Source organism: Oreochromis niloticus, linkage group LG10, assembly GCF_001858045.2.
Source record: "Oreochromis niloticus isolate F11D_XX linkage group LG10, O_niloticus_UMD_NMBU, whole genome shotgun sequence".
Classification (NCBI taxonomy): Eukaryota; Metazoa; Chordata; class Actinopteri; order Cichliformes; family Cichlidae; genus Oreochromis; species Oreochromis niloticus.
This window is the reverse complement of record NC_031975.2, coordinates 764914-788991: the sequence shown is the minus strand read 5'-3', so window position 1 is coordinate 788991 and position 24078 is coordinate 764914. Positions and strand designations below refer to the sequence as shown.

The 24078-nt window shown below is 42.7% G+C and overlaps 1 protein-coding gene across 17 annotated transcripts in view; it reads left to right on the top strand.

Moving 5' to 3' along the window:
- Positions 1-24078, top strand: part of dlg2 (discs, large homolog 2 (Drosophila)) — a 173942-nt gene that overhangs the window by 22873 nt on the left and 126991 nt on the right. For 11 of the 17 annotated variants that reach the window (XR_001224178.3, XR_003221859.1, XM_005450494.4 and 8 more), the window contains one exon: positions 17050-17186. The exons of 4 other annotated variants lie outside the window; for them this stretch is intronic. Coding sequence is in view for 10 of the 13 variants with exons in the window: in XM_005450494.4 (XP_005450551.1) it covers positions 17050-17186 (137 nt within the window). In the remaining 3 variants the exon portion in view is untranslated. Of the gene's footprint in view, positions 1-14975; positions 15074-17049; positions 17187-24078 lie in introns of those variants that run through there. 2 more of the 17 variants (XM_005450500.3, XM_019363911.2) reach the window with 2 other exon arrangements.

The window sequence follows — 24078 nt, the reverse complement described above, 5'->3', positions numbered from 1 at the left end:
CGGTGAGAGACTCCATTTTTGTGCTCATCCGATCTACCACACCGCGAAGATATAGTACTTCGGCTTTCAGCCGTTCGAATTCCGCTGGGTCTATACGCGGCTCAGACATCCTGTCACGATCGGGCGAATTACACACAGTAATTCGGCGTGCCCGTGTGGCGTGCTGGCTAGACCCAAACGCGGCGAAGGCTAGCGATGGGTTGGAACAGACACGCAGTTATTCTAGTAACGATCAGTGCACGAAGCGTGGCTTCGGAACTGGCGTTACAGACGGAGAGCGAGCGGAGCCGGGATGAGAAAAAGAATCGAGAGGAAAAACACTCACAGTTGCTGAATCAGGCGGAGACTGACGTCGGCAAGGATTCGGAGCTCCTGACATGAAGAGAATGATGTCTGAGCGGCGAACAGGTGGGTGGCGTCTCTCTTTTAAACCCGGCCCCGTGATCAGCTGATCACCAGCTGACAGGTCCTCAGGTAGGCCAGAAGTAAACGGATATGAAATTGGACGGTCTAGCCTTCTGATTAGCGTCACCGCTGTCTCGGTGGAGTTTAATAAACTCGGCCGTCTGCTCCTTGCTATCTCAAATATAACAGGACACTGGCATAAATTCTCGACTATCTCACACTTCTGTTTAATCAGTTTTCTGTTTGACGTTTATTCAGCTGTGTGAAAACCAAGGAGCAACCCACTCATGGGATTAATAAAGATTTATTTTATCTAATCTAATCTAATAACTTTAATCTCAGCCAAACCGATTTACTCACGAACAAATAAAACACTGAAAAAAGCCAAACAATAACATTTTAGGTTGTCTAAGTGACTTATATATTACGTTTAACCTGAGTAGCGAAAGTCCGCGGTGATCTGAAAATGATGTGCCGGGAGTTGTGCCGTTCTCGGCGGCTTCAGTGACCCTCGAGCTCTCGGCTAGCTATCGAGCTGGTGGGTAACAGACATCTCCGAAAATGTTGAAGCACTTTTGCAAATATGCGATATCTTGATAAACCGAGCAGATATTTGAAGTTTACACACCCACATTCTGTTAAATATGTTAAAAGTTTATTTTGTGACCCAGAAAGATTAATAAGAGTAATTTTAAAACTTAGTAGCAGCCGCCATTGCCGGAAACTGGAGTTTGGCTGGGCCGCGCTATGCATTCTGGGATATGGTAGGCCACGAAGGACACACCCAACCCATCCTTCAAATTCGGGGAAAAGGAGGACGCATTTGTCTGCTGCATTCGGAGGAGTCTACGAATTTGGACAGCCTTCGGGGCGTCGCTGTGATGTAATCGGTCAACAAATGCGTCCTCAGGAGGATGCAGACCATGAATTTGGACACGACCATTGACTGGGACACAGCCAGTGTTTTGATTTTGTTGCCACGGGTACCCACAAAGCAATGCGCGAAAGTCACGTGGTCTGTCCTGTTCCTTTGTTTATTGCGGGAGTTATGTTCTAAAAATAACCCGCGATAGGTGAAATCTGAGAAGTAGCCAACTTTATTTTTTACAATTATTATAGATGTTTTAAGGCTGAGAAACCCCTCACTACACACTTCATACACTTTTCTCAGACAGACATGAACATTTTCACACTTTCCTCTCTTGTTTAAACTCTCTCAAAGTTCAAACCTTTGCAGAAAAGTAAGTCCAGCATTATAGAAACCAAAGATCAAACCCTGTTTTCAGGTCCAGAACATGGGAATAGAGCAGCTGCCAGAGAACTCAACATTAATGAATCATTAATGAATCAATGGTACGGAAGTGGAGGAAGCAAGAAGAATGAGCTTAGTAAAGTTAGACTTATCTGACTGTTTTGTTTCGCTTAATGTGCATTATGATCCATAAAATACGGTAACGATGGTTTTCATCTTCCTCTGCCTTTTGGGTGCTAGCGCAGGTGCCTTTGACAGTGCAACACGTATCATTGACATTGTTGTGTTTGTTGGGGAGAAAACTTACAAACATACAGTACAACACTTCAGAGTCACACTGCTAGCGATCGAAGATTTATGTAAATTTGACAAGCTGGACGCATTCTGTACCGTACAGGAGACACGGCACAGGATTGATTGACAATGGTCTACAGCCAATCAGGACACAGAACAAAATGCGCTGTAAAAAAAAAAATTGCACAAAAAAATCCGCGAAACAGCGAGGCCGCAAAAGGTGAACTGCGTTATAGCGAGGCACCACTGTAATTGCCTCCATCAAGGAGGTAATTCGTGTTTTTGCGTGAGTGCGTGTGTGTGTCATTCGGTCTGTCTTTGAGCATGATAACTTGAAAGTGTTTCAATGAATTCTGTTAAAATTCTGTAAGGGTGTGTTCATGTGTTCAAGTACATAAAAATTTAGCTTACATCCACCATGATGTTCAAGGTCGACTTACATGTGCAGTGTGTATTGTCAACATATAGAAAGCACCATAAAGATATAAAATATCATGTCACATTTGAACTTTGACCTCTCCTTACAGGTCAGTAGATTGATCTAAATGTCGAAGTGCTTGTTTCTTACTGTCATTGTTTATATTGACAGATATTGGAAATGATACGTGTGGATTCTAAATACCAGTTTACTTTGGACACTGGACCCCAAATAAAGTCAAAATTTCATAAACTGTCTTTTATTTTTAAAACTATGCTTGTGTGTATATTTGTATTAGCAACATTTAGGAAATGATGCTGTAAATATAACATTGTAGTTTACATCCAGATATGTCACATTTGACTTCTGATCTCACGTTTACATTTGGTGTTCTTTCAGTTTGACCTCAAAATGCATTATTAAATAAAGTATAGACCAATTTGAAAGTGATGTCATATTTATTTCACTGAACACTGAAAAAAAGGTGCATAACTTGAGTAATACCCAGAATAAGGAAGTGTCATTCTTATCTGAAGCGTGGTTAATACAACCAGGGAGTGGTGCTGGGGTTGTGGTAGAGCTGTCTGTCCACGTAGAGCCGGTCTATGGCGATGACAGCATAAAGCTGCATCAGACTGGGAACCTTGTGTCACTCCAGGGTCTCTTTGGGGAACTGGTCTTGTACACTAAAGTCTGTTCCTTTCAGCTCGTTCTGCTTGGAATATCTGAATTTGGCCACAATAGGACGCAGTCTTCATGCTTCAGGCCTCCTAGTTCCGAGCCGATGGATTCTATCTAAGCAGATATTTTTCACAATGCCGTCCGGAAGCTTCAGAAGAAAGTATTACAGTAACGTCTGCGTCCTCTCCTGTAGACTTATCAGGATGTCCTAAAAACTCCCTGAAAAGCCTTCAGTTCATCCAAAATGAGTCCTGACAGGGACTAGAAAGAGAGAGCAGATTTCTCCAGTATTGGCTTCCCTTCATCGGCTCCCTGTTAAATCCAGAATTCAAAATCCTGCTCATACAGGGTCTTAAATAATCAGGCCCCATCTTATCTTAATGATCTTATAGTACCATATCACCCCATTAGAGCACTTCGCTCTCACACTGTAGGCTTACTTGCAGATCCTGGGACCCTCACCAGGGTCTTCAACAAATCCCTCACATAGGCGACTGTCTCACTCTGCCTGAAGAAGCCCCACATCACCAACCTGAATGACTAGAGACCAGTGGCACTCATCCCAGTGGTAATGAAATGCTTAGAGAAGCTGGTCCGCAGACACATCACAGCAGCCCTGCCTCGCAGCCTGGATCCACACCAGTTTGCCTACAGAGCAAACTAGTTCACGGAAAACGCTGTAGCCACAGCACTCCATGCTGCCGTAACACACCTGGAGGGGCATGGGAGCTATGTGCGGATGCTTTTCATGGATTACTGCTCAGCTTTTAACACCATCCTCCCACACAAACTGGTGGCCAAGCTACAAGACCTGGGGCTTCCATACAGCACCTGCATGTGGATCAACAGCTTCCTCTCGGGCCGTAAACAGAGAGTCAGAGTTGGCCATCACACATCCTCAGCCCTGAGCCTCAGCACTGGCTCACCCCAGGGCTGTGTGCTCAGTCCACTGCTCTACTCTCTCTACACACACGACTGCACTCCTCTTCACCACAGCAACATCTTTGTGAAGTTTGCAGATGACACCACCATGGTGGGGCTCATCTCCAGGGGTGACGAGTCTGCTTACAGAGACGAGGTTGAGCAGCTGTCGTCATGGTGTAAGGCCAATAACCTCCTCCTCAACACTTCAAAGACCAAAGAACTCATAATAGACTTCAGAAGGAAAATGGCAGAGATCCAACCACTATTCATTAATGGGGACTGTGTAGAAAGGGTGGCAAGCTTCCGCTTCCTGGGAGTCAATATAGAGGAGAACCTTTCCTGGAGGGCGAACATCTCCGAGCTGCTGAAAAAGGCCCAACAGAGACTTCCTGAGAATTCTCAGGAGGAATAACATCACACAGACTGCTGGTGTCCTTCTACAGAGCCAACATTGAGAGTGTACTAACCTATTGCATATGCATCTGGTACACTAGCTGCACAGTGGCTCAGAGGAAAGCACTCCAAGGGATCATTAACACTGCCCAAAGGATCACTGGCTGCCCACTCACCACACTGGAAGATCTACACAATACCCGCTGTCTTAAAAAAGCTCAAAAGATACCTCACACCCTGGCCACTCCCTGTTTGAACTGTTGCCCTTGGGCAGACAGTGCAGAGCAATCAGTGTAAGGACTAATAGACTCAAACACAGCTTTTATCCAACCGCAATAACACGTCTGAATGCTGCTACAAAAAATGTCCATCACGTCACTCTTGAATTAATGTATGCGCTGACTGAAGCATGTATGTGGGAATGTATGTGAATTTTTTAATTTTGTTGTACGTGTGACAATGACAAAGACATTCTGATTATGAAGATCATGGCTTTACTGAATAATTAATATTGTTATTGGCATCTATCAATATTGTTTTATGCAACGTTTGAGATTTTTGATTTTCTGAGTTGGTTAAGAAAACCTTATATGTTTGGCGCCGTGAAGGTGGAAAACCGGTGAAAGTGACTAAATGGTGTTGACAACGCCACCTGGGGAGGGAGTTACACCCCAGGAGAGATTACAGTAGCTAGTGCAAATGTTGTACTAGCCACAAAAGCCCAAAGGCTCATTATTACCAAGCAGAGGTGAGGCAGATCAATTTCACAAATCAAAGTGTATTAGACTACTAAAAGCATAGAGCTGCAAAAAAAGAAGAACTTCGGTTGCAGGGCTGGCAATACAAAACCTTTAATTAAAACATTTTTAATAAAAAACAATAATTAAAGGGGCAAGGTTCGCTGCCATGATGCTATCCTATTTAAAATAGCAGCTCGGTAAAATAATTAAACAAAATGGTGGAGACCGGCCACTTGGGGATGCAACCTACAGGGAGGGGTGCTCAAGGGTGCCACCAATTAGTCACCCATGTAGTCTCACTGCAAACCTCACTGCCACTCTCACTGCAATCTTAATGGTGCAATATACATATTTCCGAGTGTGTACACTCACATGCATCGGGGGGGATTCCACTACACGTGCCTAGCCCCCACAAGGGGCTGTGCCTCCACTAAAGCAAAAAACCAACAAAACATATAAAACAGCCTGTGTTCTCTATCATTTCGAGACTTCGCTCCACTCCGTTACATATTCCATATGTACGGGGTATGACCCCCCCCCCCCCCTTGGTGGTGGCGTGTGGATACTTCTTTAAGACACTCCGGCTAGCCCGGCCACACCCCACAGCTTACGTATAAAACAGCCGTGAAGAGACGCCATACCGTACACACTGTGGGAATAAACAGTGAAGGGGACATTTAGGTGGCAGGTTACCGTGTGGCCCCAACCCCTTGCTTTGGCTACAAGTATGGCAGCCCATACATCCCAGAATTGTTTGGAGTGTGGCATTTCCATGCCGTTAGAGGATGGGCATGATCAGTGTCTGTTATGCTTGGGCCTAGAACATGCTTTATTAGCCAGAGAAATCCCTGAATCTGCATGAATTGCTTATCTTGCCAGCACAGACTAGAGAGGCCCGTGCTCAGTTTTTTGCCTCTAATGTGCCGCCCCTCCCACTTCGCATGTTCCTGAACCCAAAGTGGGGAGAATGGCTGCCACTGGAGTGGAGGCAGAGCATGCAGGCTCATGGGCTCCCCCGTCTACAGATTTGCCAGGCCCGTCCCACAGTGTTCCCTCACACGGCCCAGCCTCCGAGCCTTGGTTAGTGGAGGATGGCTATCAGGTGGAGGACGTTGATGAAGTGCCCGTCTGCTCCTCTGGCAACTCTCACCTTTCCCCTGGATGGCCTCTAGCTGGCTCCCCAGGCATGTGTCAGGCCAGGTGGGTTTCTATCAAATCATGGATGAAGCATCCTGGGTACTGGAACTAGCCCTCCCTGAGGTTCCCATCTCAGTAGCCTCGAGGTTTGATGATGTCATGCAGCCACAGCGTCTCCTATCGCAGGTGCCGCTGCTGCCTGATTATCAGGACATAGTATGCAAGGAGCTTGAGGCCCGTGCTTCCCTTCATCGACGGTCCCCACTCGGTGGCTTGCTGGGTTGAGCTTCCTGGCTGTTACGAGTGTCGCTCTTGCTACTCCCCTGTCTGCAGACAGCGCGTAGCAGCTGCTCGGCGCTGGCGGTGGACCTTCAGGGTGTCCCTAGCTCAGCCCTCCACTTCAGCAGGCTAGGCTGCCAGCCCCCTCGCCTTTCTGTGGACAGCACGGGGTGGCTTCATAGCTCTGGGGATGGACTCTTGGGTCACGTCCCTAGCTTGGCTGCTGCAGGCTGTGTTCCCGTGGTGCTTCGTCAGCTGGTTAGTGAGAGTTTTCCAGTCTATAGTGCCGACTCTCTGTCTGGTGTATTTCCCACATGTCACGGGTTTATGCGGCCAGCAGGACCCAAATTGGTAGCTCAGTGTGCTACGCTTTCTGGCGATGGCCTAGGTGCTCACGGGCTGTCCATGCGTCTTGTGGGACCGGCTCAGGCCAGTCTTGCATCTACAGACTGTTGCCTCCGCCCCCCGGCTCAGCCTTTGCGTCTGGCAAAGATCTGACCATGGTGGCATGTATATATGTACATTTGTAAATAGTTCATTGGTACCTTCACTCTGGGATTCGGTTGCAGTGTCTCCTCGTGGAGTGTCTTACAGAGTTACCCCGTACATATGGAATGTGTAACGGACCGGAGAGATAGCCTCGATATGCTAGAGAACCTACGGTTACATTGTAACTTTGGTTCTCTGAGTGAGAGACTATCTCTCCACCTTCAGGCCACTCGGAGACGCATTCTGATGAAACTATCACCGGTGTCACGTTTGCAAGGCTGTTTTATACTTAAGCTGTGGGCCGTGGCCGGGCTAGCTGTAGTGTCGTAAACAAGTACCCACACGCCACGACCATACCACGTACATATGGAATATGTAACGGAGTGGAGAGATAGTCTCTACGTACTACGATCTAGTATGATCTTTGACACCTTGAACAGGAATGAGTGCAAGTTGCCAGAGCTCAAGAGTGGACCACAGCTGTTCCTTATAACCAACCTCTAACCAACTGAGGGAGGGGTGAATGTTCATGCTGCGTTCACAGAAACAATGTATGAACCAGCATTCACCAAATCTAACCCACTACATATGCTTTACAGAAAAGGATAAGAACAATGAATCAGTAGCTCAACCACAGGTTTTACCAGATGAGTTTACAATAAATTCTTAAAAGCAAGTTCTGTTTCACAGCAATTAACAATGTTCCTGTTGAACTTACACAGCTAGAATCTGAGGGCTGTAGAGATAACAATGTTGAAAAAGCACCTGACAATTAAGAAAACCATCTGAAAACCATCTGAACCCCATGAAATTAGGATGGGAATTATGAACTGGTTCTTGTATGCTGGTTCTCAGTAGTCCATTTCCTTGACATTTTAGTCTGCCTGCCTATCAATCTTGCTTATCGGTTCCAGATTAAATTGTCCTACAATCAACAGATTATATTTGTGTGTCAGAGGAGGACAATACCAATAGCAGGAATAAAACCACTGTTCAGGGATGTGAAGTCATTTGTTTGAAATCAAATTACAAATGATTATCATCAAAAATATATAGACTCCTGTAGGGTTTTTGTGTGTGGCTAGAATCCGTCCTGAAAGCTTTAGGTTTTGATGATTAGATAGAAGGGCATTTTTTCCCAGATTTTAAACTCCAAGACCCCTTTGTCCTGTGTAGTACTGTACACGCCTTTGTCAACTTACAATGTGGAAAGCTGCCAAGGGTGATACAGCATAAACACATCTGTGGTCGCTTAGACACCTGGCACCACAGAAAGAAGGTAGCACAGAGGGGGAAGAAAACATTTGGGGTCAGAGCCAGATTGTGAGAGAGTGAAACACTTCCCTCAATTATTTTAGCGAATGTACAGCCATTCACCATAACACTGATGAATTGCAAGCTAAACCATATGTATGAATATCAGGCTGCATTGATGGTTTCCACATTGGTATAAAACTATTGCTAGAGAAAAAAAATGAGTAACTCAGATTTTGAATTGCTGACTGTGATAGGTTTGTAGCTTAAACCTATTCGCTGGAACGTTAAAGGCAATGTGGTTACACAGCAAGCAAGACACGAAGTAGGCAAAGTCCTTTGGGTTACTCATGCATGAGGGAGGCCTGCCTGGAGCCAAGTGTCGTTCCACCTACTTGACCTCCATCAGACTCTCAGCCAGGTTCCCCATAGCACTCCTTTTATTGTGGTTACTTGAATATGCATAGGGTCATTAACATATAACGGTACACATGTGAACAAGGAATACCCTGCCTGTGGTTTTGTAAGTGCGTGTGTGTGTGTGTGTGTGTGTGTGTGTGTGTGTGTGTGTGTGTGTGTGTGTTCTGCTGACCAAAAGGGTCATAAAGCAGGAACAACATCCTAGGTCATAAAGAGGGTAACCTCCCCACACCCAATCTATGGTTCACCCTAGATAACACAGTGAAGCCATACAAAGGGCAGGAAGTTTTACCACATCAAAAGAAGCAGCTCTTCCAGATAGGATGTATCTGCAATAAAACACTATAGCCCCTCACCCAGAACCTCGAGAATCTGGGGAGGGGAGAACAAAAGAATTCCTTTCAACACACAGTTAAAGTACAAATGGTAAGAATAAAAATGACAAACATTTAACAATTCACTCTAACAGACTGTTTCACTGGGTCCACTTCATCTTTGTCAAAAGATTTTATTATGTTTATGCTTAAAAGTACATTTTATTTTCTAGATGTGTTTGCTCTTTGAGTATTCAGCTCAAATAGAGAAGTTATGCTATCCGTTATGTTACTAACTGTGCAAGCTCAACAGGAAGCCTGCACGCAGCACAGTTCTATTTTATCTCTTCCTGTACGTCTCTGAGAAGGACATGCTACACAAATAAGCTTGAAGTATAAATAAAGGCTGACAACTATTGCAACTATTACATGTGACGAATGGTTCTGGGTTGACCTAAAAGTGAAGCACAGGAGTAAGGCTAGATCATTCCCAGTCTTTCTCGAAAACAATGGGAATTTGAGCCACACCCTATGCTACCGCCAAGAGAACGGATCCACACCAATGGGAAACACCACCAACTGCAAAGCAGTACAGACACACGCTCCTGGAGGACCAGTGAAGAGCAGCAACATCTCGAATGGCACCTATTGGGTGCAAGGAATGGCCTGGCTCTGTGGCCAACGAGCCTATTTTATCCTTCCTAGGAATTGGACAGGTCAGTGCGCTCCCATTTCCATATCTGACCACACTTTCAAGATAACCATGGACGCCACGTCAACAACAAGGAAAAGACGAAGCACCCCAGACCTCAAGCAGCATGATTCCATGTGGGGTTCCGTTGTCCCAGAGGAATTTAAACTTTGGACTGAAAGACAAAAGGTTGCTCACGCACTCTTCCCATGGGTGGGGGTAGGGAAAACACGCTTTAAGAATAGAGACTCTAAACTACCGTTTTGGACTTTTTCTGAATGCTTCATGTAAAATCAACGACGAACAGAATCAAGAAATTGACGCTCTGTGCATTGCAGTAATGCAACACAGGGTAGCATTGGACATGATTCTCGCCGAGAAAGGAGGACTATGTGTCCTCTTTAACAACACATGCTGCACATACATTCCAGATAATGTACACTCATCCGACATGACTGATGCTCTGAAAACACTCAGACAACTTCGGGATGCACAACAACAAGACTATGCCACAAACACAGAAGACTGGCTTACTTGGCTTTTAAGCGGCTCTTGGAAGTCCCTGCTGATTAAAGGACTTGTTTTTGTTGGTGTTCTACTACTGTTATTGTGTCTTTTCACTTTATGTGTCATACCTTGTTTGAAGAACATGGTATCAAAAATGGTAACTGCTTCAATTAATGCTTACATCACCCTGTCACAGAATGAAGAAGATGATAATGAGATAGACACTTGGACATAACATACTCACAAAACCCACTATTTTATGATGTCTTGGCTAAAAATGTTTACAAGTGGCCATAGAACTGATACAATGTTAGTGAATTGCTATGTACATATATAGAAGAAAAGATCAAACAACAGGAGGGAATGTCAAAAGATTTTATTATGTTTATGCTTAAAAGTACATTTTATTTTCTAGATGTGTTTGCTCTTTGAGTATTCAGCTCAAATAGAGAAGTTACGCTATCCGTTATGTTACTAACTGTGCAAGCTCAACAGGAAGCCTGCACGCAGCACAGTTCTATTTTATCTCTTCCTGTACGTCTCTGAGAAGGACATGCTACACAAATATGCTTGAAGTATAAATAAAGGCTGACAACTATTGCAGGGTGTGAGTCTCCGTTGAGCTCTCACCCGTGTGCACGTTAAACTTGCAAACCTGTCTGAGTGTCATTTATTCCGACCTGAGTTACACTGCAGGAAAACTCCTGACAATCTTCCCAGGACATTTCCTCATATATCACATTCAGGTTTATATTCATTCCAAAGTAAAAGTTTCTCCACCCCTGAACATATGAATGTTGCATTAGACAAACTATTAGGGCATTGACATCCTTCATGCAATGCAGCCAATGTAGCGGGACATGATCTGAACATGGTGAATGGGAGTCTGAGGAGGAAATAACAAAATGTTGCCACAGACACTCCTTTTCTATAATGCTGTATCTTACTACTCGAGGTCAGTTCGGTCTAGTCAGTTTCGCAAAGTTTGGCATGAGCCGGTGCCTCGTATCTTATATGGTCTTGGGATGTTGGCAGGATATGATGGCCGCTATCTTGTCCATCTGGGAGTGAACCAGTGTGCCTCTCAAGTGGTCCCCCAGATACTGTACCTCCATCCAACCAACCACACATTTCTTTGGGTTGGCTGTGAGTTCTCCGCCTGGAAAATGGTTCTGCCATACAGCAACTTTTGCTCTCTGAGCCTTTGTGAGATGGTCTTCACAGTAGAGGGAGGTGGGAATGGTGGAATTTGGCACCTCCAATCCAAACTCATCTCTATCCTTTACCAAGCTCATCAGGCTCACCAGAAAACTGGTTTCAGTGCCTCTCCATGCTTTGAGGAGGTTGAGATGATATGCCTTCGTGGCTCCTCCCCTGTCCGAAAGAACCATCTTGTAGTCTATGTTCGGGACTCGCCATGTGACCACGAAAGGCCCTTGACACTTGGCGGGTAACTTTGAGCTACAAGAAGGGAGCAATACAAGCACTTTAACTGCCGTTGAAAATTGTCGGCGCCTACCCCATCATATTCCATATGCAGTGCCATTGGGTTATAGTGAGCTGCCTGGAAAATCATTTCCTGGTGTTTTTAGGCACCAGCAATTGGGTGCGTTTCTCATCTGCGTAAGTGTCACAACTCACACTCAATACACTCTGTCCATAACCATGATAAAACGTGGGTAGGTCAGTGCTGTGTCATGGGGCATCATTCAACCATCGATTTTCATCACTTGGTCAATGGATGAGTATAGATGTCTTCACGAGATAACACTAGTGGGACATCTCCCATGGAGGGAATCACTGGAAATAGCGGGGGCTCCCAAGAAACCCCCACTGATGATATTTCATCACTTATTGAGGACACTACAAGGCCCTATCAGTGGTAAATACATGCCAACAGATTGCCCCAACAGGTGTAGTGCAATAAGAAAACACCCAAAAAGTATCCTGCACCTGCAGACGCTCGTGTCATATGTGCTATCATTTACATGTTGAGGCATCTATCAATTCATACTATTTTGGTACATCATATGTAGGTGTGTGTGTGTGTGTGTAGATATAAAATAATAATAATAATGGATTGCATTTATATAGCGCTTTTCTAGGCACCCAAAGCACTTTACAATTCCACTATTCATTCACTCTCACATTCACACACACTGGTGGAGGCAAGCTACAGTTGTAGCCACAGCTGCCCTGGGGCAGACTGACGGAAGCGAGGCTACCATATCGCGCCATCGGCCCCTCTGGCCAACACCACCTTGGGTAAAGTGTCTTGCCCAAGGACACAACGACCAGGACAGAGAGAGCAGGGGGATCGAACCGGACATTAGGGACAATCCCTACTGTAACCATCAGTGAAACCAACCAGCTGATCCAAACCACAGCAGCAGTGACCACTGAGATGCATGGCTACAAGACGAACACCCACAAGGTGCAGTACCCCCCATGAAGAAGGAGAGTATAGGCCAAGATCAAGGCAGCACAGAAGGAAGTTAGCTGTCAATAGTTAACTATCAGAGCTGCAGACAGGTGTGATGAAGAAAGGGATGCCTAAGAAGTACAGCAAGCTGTCTAGACCCGTGGCTAGTGGAGCTAGCTGGCTACGGATACTGACTACGAAATTAAGCAATCGTTACCCACCTACATGCATGCAAGCTGTATGCCAAATGTGAATGAGACATCGATTCACTGATCCACACTACACCACTAGGATTTACAGGAACAGCATGAAAATATCTTTTGGACTAGAGAACGAAGTTGGATGGTAACGAAGAGAGGAAAGGTAGGCAAAACTGAAGGGACTGTACCACCAAAAGGCGACAAGTGCCTGGGAATCCCACAGGCAAATTGGAAGCATGAAGAGGCTACTAGGAAAGTCACAACCAACAAACACCTGAAGAGAGAAAGGCAAGTCCTGAGAAGTCAGTTAAATGGGAAGAACAAAATCTGGGCAGTGAACACCTACCGAAAGTACCGAAGGTCACCAAAGGTGATCAGGTACCCTGCTGGGATAATAAGTTGGCCAAAGAAGGAGATAGAAGCCACTGACATCAAGACCTGTAAGAACCATAGAACAAAGATCCATTAATACATCAGGAAGGTGGCCACAGCTTATTATGTGCTTAGTGAATGATTCAGGCAGCAGAAAGCCAAGAAAGAAGAAGAAGCAAGAAGAACCATCATGAAAGGTCAGGCCTCTGCATGGCATGTACCGGCATCAGATAGAAGAAGTGGCTGATATTGAGAAATCCTACCAGCGGCGGCACAAATCTGGACTAGAAGACATCACAGAGGCACTAATCATAATCCCTCTGAGACAATCAAGCACATAACTTCAGGGTGCAAGACGCTAGCAGCCAGGGCACAGCATACAGGAAAATCTGTACCGAGTATGGCCTGGAAGTACAAAGGTCAAAATGGGATATGGTTCTAAAGGTGATTGAGAATGACCAAGTTAAAGTGGTATTGACTGACCAACCAGACATAGTAGTGGGGTACAAGTAGAGAAAGAAGGCCGTAGGGACAGATGCCCCTGAGATCTCTGTCCAGAAGAGCGCGGTCCTGGCATTGGAGGTTCAAAAATGACTTATAAAAGACGTTACTCTGACATCACTTTGCAGTTTGGGTTGGTCGAAAAAAACGATATACTTATTCTATTTATTGCAATTACTAACAGAGTCAGATAATTGCTACATAAATTGGAAATCAATCTACAGTGATAGAAATGGGTTATGTTGCTTTTATGCAATATTTGTCTATATAGATCAGGATACCTAAAAACATTGCTATTTAAAGTTGGAGTTAAAGCAGTTAAAAAATGTTCACTGTAATTGTGTATCTCACTATACACAGTTTTAATTATGAACTCCTGCTAAATGATCTTTTTAATTTGATTTCCTTTTAATGTACTTATTAGACTCATGCATGTTTTTCTTGGCTCGTAATACCTTGAATACCATTCCAGCGGTGTCTTTAAAGTAGCTCAGCAGGACAAAGACAGAATAGGCTGTTCCAGAGCTGCTGTTTGCTATTTTTGTGTCAATCTCTACCCTGACAAAACTCGCATGGAAGAAATTGTACAGATGTAGAGAACATTGGTATATGAAGCAGACTGTACATATTAGATGGTAGCATGAAAACTGGATGACTGCCATTGCTGATGAGCCCAGTAGAACCAGTTCACATCCTCATGGAAAAAATGTAGCTTGTTTTTTTTTTTAACATAAAATAAAACAACCTGTAAGAACACAAGTAAACAAAAGTAAACAAACGGGTGTACCATCTAGTTAAAATCTATCTATCTATCTATCTATCTATCTATATCTATATATATATATATATCTATATATATATATATATATATATATATATATATATATATATATATATATATAGCAGTTCAAAAATATGAGATACAGGATTACAGCAGTTCAAACAAATTCAGATCGCTATGACAAAATGTAATGTTTCCATTTTTCCATTTATCCCAAATCTCAACAAATTTGTCATATTGAAATCTGTTAGAGAAGCTAATTTTTTCCATTTTAAATAACCCATAGACAGTCTTGTGCCAGTCATTTAGTGATGGAATTTTTACACTCAGCCATTTGAAAAAATGTAGGTTTGATCATTAACAGGAGAGTTGAATAGAACTGCTAAATGCGTTATGAACATTACTCAGAGGAGAGCTGAATTAGAAATCAGCTATGTGGGGTGTAAGGTCATTGTATTGAAGAGAACAGGCAGCTTCTGTGTCTGAGGATTAGGCATGCTGTTAGCTTGGCATCTGGTCCTCTCGCAGCAAAGCAACACTGTTTCATGAGACAGCAGTGTTGCAACATGAGGGAAGAACCGGGAGGTTTCACTGCATGTGTGAGTTATCTTTGTTACTTTTGGTAAAACTGAGGCTGTGGTCGCTTTTTTAAATGAATAACATGTTACAATGTTCTGTTACCATGGTAACAGTGGATAGTTTTGAAATGCATTGGATTATATGAAGGAGATCGTTTATCTCAGAACTTGTTGAATTAACATTGAGGTACGCACAAAAAACCACCTTCTTTAAATGTCTGAAAACCCTAGCAAACCCTAACATCACATGCATAGTTGATATATAGTATATTTTTGAATCTTGATTCTCTCAAAATAATTGAGTGACAAATAATAACTGGTTCATAGACACTTACACATATACTCACCATTACATATCAAGAGCTTTGGGGGATTTGCATAAATTTTCCTGCATTCATCTGCTTCTGTAAAAGCCTGCTTTAATTTGAATGATAAAAAAAATGAACTGTGACTGTTCTTTTGTGCATTTGAAAAAAATATATCAAGAAAGTTTTTAACCCGTTAATTTCTTAATGGGCTAAAAAAGTTGATTTATTATTTCTAAATACAGAAATGCATGGAAACATTGTTACATGATTGGGACAGAAACATTATTTAGTGTCTGGTTGTGAATACTAATGGCTTCTTTTTATTAATATCCATTTAAATGTAAATGTAAAAGGCCATAGTGCCAGATGACTTGCCATGGCTTTGATTCTTTAGTAAAACATGGCTGGCCATTCAAAAAATGTTCCTGCATTTTGAAAATAAAAACACTCATCGGGATCGGGTCTTTCAGGCACCAAGGCTGTGGAACTCTCTTTACGCTGTCTAGACTCCACTGACTCCTTTAAAAAGCAGCTGAAGACATTTCTATACAAACAAGCTTTTAATTCATTTTTTCATTGTTTTATATTATTTTACTTATATTTCTGGTTTTATTGTTTTATTGTGAAGCATGTTGTGATTTTTATCTGTGGAAAGTGCTATATAAATAAATTTTACTTACTTACATTTTAACTAAATATTAAAAAGTTCACTTGAGTCACAAAATGCAAATGCTTTATATTATCTGTTGTAAAGAGAACCTAAAAGATGTTCAGTTCATAGCTACAGAATGCAGTGAAAGTATTGCAGTGACTCAAACTGACATTCATGCAAAACACCAGGATATATTTGCACAAGTGCAGCTACCTGACCGGTCTAGATAAGACCACATATTTTCTGTGGACATCTTCTTCCGCGGTGGAAATGGGCTTCCTCCGAAGGGTGGCTGGCGTCTCCCTTAGAGATAGGGTGAGAAGTCCGGCCATTCAGGAGGGGCTCAGAGTAGAGCCACTGACTCCTCCACATCGAAAGGAGCAAGTTGAGGTCGTTTGGGCATCTGACAAGGATGCCTCCTGGGTGAGGTTTCTGGGCATTTCCCACCGGGAGGAGGCCCCGGGGCAGACCCAGGACACGCTGGAGAGATTACGTCTCTCGGCTGGCCTGGGAACGCCTTGGTGTTCCCCCGGATAAGCTGGAGGAGGTGGCTGGGGAGAGGGGTCTGGGCTTCTCTGCTTGGGCTGCTGCCCCCGCGACCCGGCCCCAGATAAGCGGAAGAAAATGGATGGATGGATGGATGGATTTTCTTCCTGGGTTTTGCAGTTTTAAAGAAAATTTTATTAACACACAAACGCTACTAAAAACAACATTTAGTCCGCAGCTTGGACAGAAAGGTCCAAGCTGCGGACTAAAGGTTGTTTGTTGACCTCAAGTTGCTCTCTGATGCATCCATCCATGTGGATCCATGTGTGTGGATGTCAGATAGAAAGCACTTAAGCTTCGAAAAAAAGTGCTTGTATCAATGGGTGTGAATAATGGGTGAATGAGGCTGTGTAAAGATCTTTGAGTGCTCCAGGAGAGTAGAAAAGTGCTGTATAAGAATCAGCCCATTTACCATTTGACATATGTACCATCCACTTAAGCCAATCAACTGTCAACAGCCCCTACATCATTTAATATGTGTATGTTCACAGATATCCAGGGGTTCTATGAAGTGACTCTATTAAACACACAGAAAAGCTCCAAGCAAAAGCTAGAGGAACTCAACCACATGGCGGACAAGTGGGAGAAAAGTCTTTCTGTACCAAACTCTACCTGTCCAGTCGAGCAGGTGAGTGTCTGACACACTGTATCAGCCCTATGGATAATGAATTACCTTTTTATGACAAGGGTGTCTGCCTGCTAAAGCCTTTTGGAAAGTAAAACAGATAAACGCTGAGTGGTGAAGCATTAACAGGTGTAGCGAGATGTAGTTTCTGGCGATCAGTCATCTGAATCTGACTCTTGACAATCAGTGTGTTATTTAGCTGAATGTGATAATCTGATCTGATAATTCTATATTGATTGTGCACTACTGGAACTATACCTTAATTCAAGTACCCTGCAAAGTGTGAGCAAATGTGTTGAGGAGAACATGGGGTATTTTTTAGCACCTGCAACATTTGCACCATATTGTATGCAAGTAAAGGCATGACTACTCAGTGTAAAAAGTGTTGTTTAGCTTTCTAGATAAGTTACTTTGACCACTGAAAGTATCGAAAATGCATATAGCTACCTTGACATCACCCACTGGTTTGTGAAAATCCATTATGAAGTGTTTTTGCTGCAGGCATCTTGGTGTTTTGAAACTGGACGTGATGAGGGAGGGGTGCATCTGACTGAGAAACTGGACACACCCTGCACAATCCTTCTTTCTCACACACAAATGACCAAAATTTACACAGCGAATTTAATGTTGTATTCAGTATGACCTAAAATGAGAGACAGCCTGTAAAATCAGCTGGGAAGTGTTTACAGAGGTTCAGGACAGAGGCCTGCTTCCCATAGAATTCAATTAGCCCTTTTTCACTAGTACCTACTCAGCTCAACTCGACTATGTCATTTTCCATTACAGTTCAATACCACCTAGTGTGCACTGGGTCATTATAACAAAATGGTCCAGAGTCTTTACATGTTATTGCGATGTAATTTATATGCAACACAACACTATAACAAAGGAGCACATGAAGGCAATGGTCTGTGTACGGCTTTTTGTGTGTGTGTGTGTGTGTGTGTGTGTGTGTGTGTGTGTGTGTGTAGTCATTTCTATCAAGTTTCAAAACTGGTGATTTTGATTTTTGTGAAGGAGAGGCTTTTATAACTCATTGAGTGACACCACTGATTGGCCAAACAGTGGAAGCTATGTCAATCTTTTATACTATGTCTGTGACAGTCCGGTCTTTAAGTCTGACGACACTAGCTGTTTCCGGGTCCAAACTCCCCTTCAGGTCCCAAAGTCAAACGAACACTGTGGCATCACTGAGAGTTACAAACTCTCTAAATTCTTTCATCTTTAATAAAATGATCAGTGTTGATGCTTTACCAGGTGTAACAATTAAGTTTAACATCCAGGCATCCATGAAAACAGAATTTATGAAATTTAATGGAGTTAGAAGTTAGCAGGAAGTTAGCTCGCTAGCTTCCACCTAAACATGATATAGCATGTTCTGACTGAGAGATTTCTGAAACATTCAAACGTACATCTCCAAAAGTTGAATCTGTTCATCTGGACGTAGCGTTTTGTGGGAGAAATGTTTCGTCACTCATCCGAGTGACTTCTTCAGTCTCTTGGATGAGTGACGAAACGTTTCTCCCACAAAACGCTACGTCCAGATGAACAGATTCAACTTTTGGAGATTTACTTTCCTGGATGATTGAGAATGCATCAAGACGTTCAAATGTACAGCTCTGCTATCACTTCCAACATAAATGAAGACAGGAAACTAAACAGCAGTGACGTTTGTAGGGTTACTGAAGTTGGGCTAGCTGGTATATAATGATGTGCTACGTGATCGCTAGCGACACAGCTATGTTAGCATAACATAAAATCAGTGAAGCTGGAGGATGAACGCTAACTTTTTTCCACTTGATAAAAGTTAACGTGAAGGTTCCCGATGGTTACGGACAAATGCAATCGCATGGCAGGATGCTATAAATGGACCAAACTTCAGTCAGGAGAACAACTGAGATAATCCATCCACAATACGAGGTTAGTCATTAATATACTGCTGCATGGGCTGGGCTGTAGTTACATTGTAAGGATTTAAAACTGAGGTTTAAAAACCGAGAGAGGCCGATAGTGATCACTGACTGTTTTTAGGGGCTTGTTGAGATTAAATAGAACAAGATACAAACCATTAAAACATGTTAAAAACACAACAGACTTAATAAATGCAGAGTAGTTTGGACCTGGAAGCAGGATTCATACGCTCCTCCTTTAGTTGTTTGTGTATTTTGTATAGCACACTGTAATGTTAATTCAATTCAATTTTATTTATACAGCGTTTTATATTGTAAGGTAGACCCTACAATAATACATACAGAGAAAAACCCAACAACCATATAACCCCTTATCAGGGCTGGACTGGGACAAAAAATGGGCCCGGGTATTTTGACTAGAGACCAGCCCACCAGGTATTATAGGAAAAACCATTAAGCCTTTGAATGAAAACAAACGCTGTTGTCACAGTGATATACACTGTCCTGTTGGTATATATGTATCAATCTAATAAACTACACCATCCTCCCTATTCTGGTATTCTAAACAGTACTTAGCTGAAACCCAAAGACTGCTTGGTCAAGTTAACCTCCTGAACTATCTACAACACATGGTGGAAACCTGAAATTAAGACAGAGAAGACTAGAGGTGAGACATGATCATTACTGAATATTAAAAAATCATAAATAACAGATTTAGATATATTTTCATAAAATATTCATTTACCACATCAATAAACAGCATGGCAGGGCAAAATATTTTTTCTAAGATGGCAACCTTTAAAAAGTGAAAGTAGACAGAAAGACAGGTGAGAAAGAATAAACTTAATTGACTTTTTGATGGCATTTTACACACAGTACTGGTACAGAATCTATAAAATGTGGGAAAATACTCGCATCATATACAGTACTTACTTCTGAAGAAATTATAATGGGACCCTGAAAAAAATTACTATGTACAATAATGGATTTCTATACATTTTGCATCAGATGAAAAAGTTTGTTGTAAGACTCAGATAATTATTTATTAAAAGCTAGACATTTTAAATGAGAATAAGAAAGAAAAGTATTTCCTTGTGCCCCCCCTTTCCCTGTTAATGCCCTACCTGGCCCCCCTGGCAAAAGTTTCCTAGATCCGCCCCTGCACAGTTACCAGCTGTCAGCTACACAGAAAAGGATCCTGGTGTTATTTGTCTCTCAGAAACAGTTCATAACTTCCCTTCAACTCATTCATGTCACCTAAAAGGTAAACCTGCTTCTCCATCACCTGTTCAGCTCTGAGGACATCTCCTGGTTTCATTTGCATGTTTCCCTCTCACCAGATAACCAAACCGATATCATGACCAGCAGCTTTACAGCTGTGGCTCCAGCAAACATCAGCTGATACTAGAAATTAATATTAAATAAATTCTAACAACAGCTGATCAAGCTTAAACGTGCTGCTGTTGTTTAGCGTGACATCCGCTGGTTTCCTCTTTCTGGCGCAAAGTGGGCGATAAACAAACAAGAGAGAAAAGCTGATCAGCTGATCATTGATCAGTTTCATGATTGAAATAACAACAGGGGAGAGAGAATGATAGAAGAGGAAACAGCTGCAGCATAAAGACACAGAATGAATCCAGCTTTGTGTCTTTTTCCATTCTGGCTGACGTCCGGGACAAATCTGTGTTCCTTTTCAGCTCAACACGAATATTTTCTCCAAATACGAGACTGACTGTAAAAAGTCAGCATAAGGAAAATAAACTACGCCTAAACTTGGTTTATATCTGACCCAGATAGACTGCAGGTCATAAGTTCTCACCTGAAGTTCATTTCCCCTGATACTCGGACTGACACCTGCGGCCGCCTCGGGTCTCTCCTCCCCCTGCCTCACCTTTCCGTTGTTGTGCCAAAAACTGATTTCCTGTTGCACCTGCTGGCCTCCACCACTTGCTAATGTTACTCAATTTGTGAAAGCTCCGCAAAAGCCACTACCAAACAATTGAGTTATTTTTACACATCTCCCAGCATCTGGCCAATCCACGACCTTTCAGTGTTTATACCGTTACGAAAAAAACAAATAAACAAACCCCCGCCCCCCCAAAAAAACCCATCGGCCCATAAAAACGAAAAATGACCATCGGCCCACTGGGCAAATGCCCGGTATGCCCGATGGCCAGTCCAGCTATGCCCCTTATGAGCAAGCACTTAGGCGACAATGGGAAGGATAAACTCCTTTTTAACAGAAAGATGCCAGAACCCGGCTCTGTGAGGAGCAGGATTTTGAATTCTGGATGCAGATGATCAGTTAGCTGTTTGACAACTACTCTTTCAAGGATGTTTGATATGAAAGGAAGGTTGGAGATTGGCCTATAATTAGCTAAGACTGCTGGGTCTAGAGATGCTTTTTGAGTAAAGGTTTAACTACAGCCAGCTTGAAGGCCTGTGGTACATAGCCGATTATTAGAGATAGGTTGATCATATTTAAGATTGAAACATTAATTAATGGCAGGACTTCTTTGAGCAGTTTTGTAGGAATGGGGTCTAAAAGACACGTTGATGGTTTGGAGGAAGTAATTATTGAAGTTAACTCAGAAAAATCAATTGGAGAAAAAGAGTCTAAATGATATCAATGGTACTAAAAGTAGATGTAGATAATATTACATCTGTGGGATGATTATTGGTAATTTTTTCTCTAATGGTTAAAATTTTATTTGCGAAGAAGTTCATGAAGTCATTACTAGTTAACGTTAAAGGGATTGTTGGCTCAGTAGAGCTCTGACTGTTTGTCAGCCTGGCTACAGTGCTGAAGAGAAACCTGGGGTTGTTCTTATTTTCTTCAATCAGTGACGAATAGTAAGATGTTCTGGCTTTGCGGAGGGCTTTCTTATAAATCAATAAACTATTTCTCCAGGCTAAATGATGATCTTCTAAATTTGTGACACGCCATTTCCTCTCCAGCTTACGAGTTATCTGCTTTAGGCTACGTGTTTGAGAATTATACCACGGAGTCAGGTACTTCTGATTTGAGGCCTTAGTTTTCACAGGAGCTACAGTATCCAGAGTCGTACGTAGTGAGGAGGCAAAATTATTAATTGGTGATGATCGACCTCTGTTGGAGTAGCGTTCAGGTAGCTGCTCTGCTCTGTGTTGGTACAGGGCTATATATAATTCCCCTCTTGCCCCTCTTGAAGGTTCTTCCAGGTTTGGGACATTGAGTCATAGACCTTCTTGTAATCAATCCAGGCAGTGCATAGGTTGGTCAGCATAGTCTTGCAGTCACGGCTGGCTGCTCGGTCTACCAGTAGCTGGTGTTTTGCGCCTCTTGTATTTTTGCAAATCTCTTTCTGTGCCCTGCTCATGTGCCTGTTCATGTTAGCCGGTATGATGCCTGACAGGAGCTTCCATGTGGTGCTGAGGCAGGTTATTGGTCGGTAGTTGGACGGGACCGGTCCCTTCTGGCGATCCTTGAGGATCAGGACTGTCTGGGCTTCGGTTTGCGTGGGGATTCCTCCTAAGAAGAGCATTGGCCATGTTTACCATAATTCCCATGGTCCTTATATTGGGAGCCTTGAGCATGTGGCTGAAGATCTCGCAGATCGGAATCATTTCCTTGTAGCACTCAAGGAAGGCTTAGTCCGCTGGGTCCATAGTGTGGTCATGTTCTTCTGCCATGGTGAGCTGTGTGGCAGGCAGAGGTTGGACCCAAACGCAGGACTCTGAGACAAAAACTTAACTTAGAGCAGCAGCTTCATTACCTGACAAAACAAACTAAAAACAAAGTACATGAACACTAAGGAAACAAACAAAAGATAAATTAGAACTAAGGATCTCCCAACTTGGCAACTAATGACCTGACGAGACTTGACATGACTGGAGAACATTGAACTAACACAAAAACACACAGCTAACGTGGGAATGTACAACAAGAGGGAATACCGCTGGACCTAATCTGATATAATAAGACAGGAAGGAAGCAAAATTGAATACACTAACACAGGACACAGGACTATCAAAATGAAAAAAAAGTCAAATACGGAGACGAGGACGAAGCCACTCTAGCTTAACACTGAGACCGAGGGAGAAACAATATTAGTCTCCCTTAAGTGCAATATTATTAAGTGCAATTTTTCTGATGCAACATAATATTTTATTCTGTTTTTTATAGTAATGTCTTCTTTTTGTTTAAAGTATGTTATTCTATTTTATCTTTTTCTATTCTTTTGTTTTTCTTAATTTTTGCTGCTTTTAACTTTGTGCTGTCCACTTTCAAAATCAAAGAATATTAGAAAACCCCCAAAACACATCAACACTGGGTCACAGATCCAGTGCCATGACACTCCCAGTTTTAGAGAACAATAAAATGCTGTTTCGGTGAATATCACAATTTTGTCTTGTCCATTCATGATTAGGGATAGGTATCGTTTAGGTTTTATCTGATACCGGTGCCAAAACTTTTGAAACTGTGCCGGTGCTTAAACGGTGCTCAAACCGGTGGTTAAAGAATGGAGAACAAAAAATTTGTCCAAAAACCTCTTATATTTTTATTTTTAGCAGTCTCTTTTTTTCTGCAAAATGATAACCAAGTTAGCCTTTTCTGTTGATACAACATACCTCCTTTGGTTGGAACCGGTGCTCAAACAATGGAAAACACAAACTTTGTCCTAAAACCTCTCATATTTAGCTGGTTTTTTTGTAAAAGGATAACAATGTTAGCCTTTTCTGCAGCTACAGGGCATATATGGTATCACTCTATCAAACAAGAAGACAGCCGCATGTAACTACGATGGTGTTTGCTAGTTCACCTTACATGCATTAATTTAATAACGTGGTTAGCCTACTCAAGTTAAATTACACACGAACAACATTAAGCTACTCGCCCAGAGAAGAACGGCTGCTGCTGCCATCATCATCCGTCATCATTTCTGCTACACTAGCAGGGCTAGGGGCCAGGACTCTACTCTTCGGGTTCTTGGGGGATGTTGCTA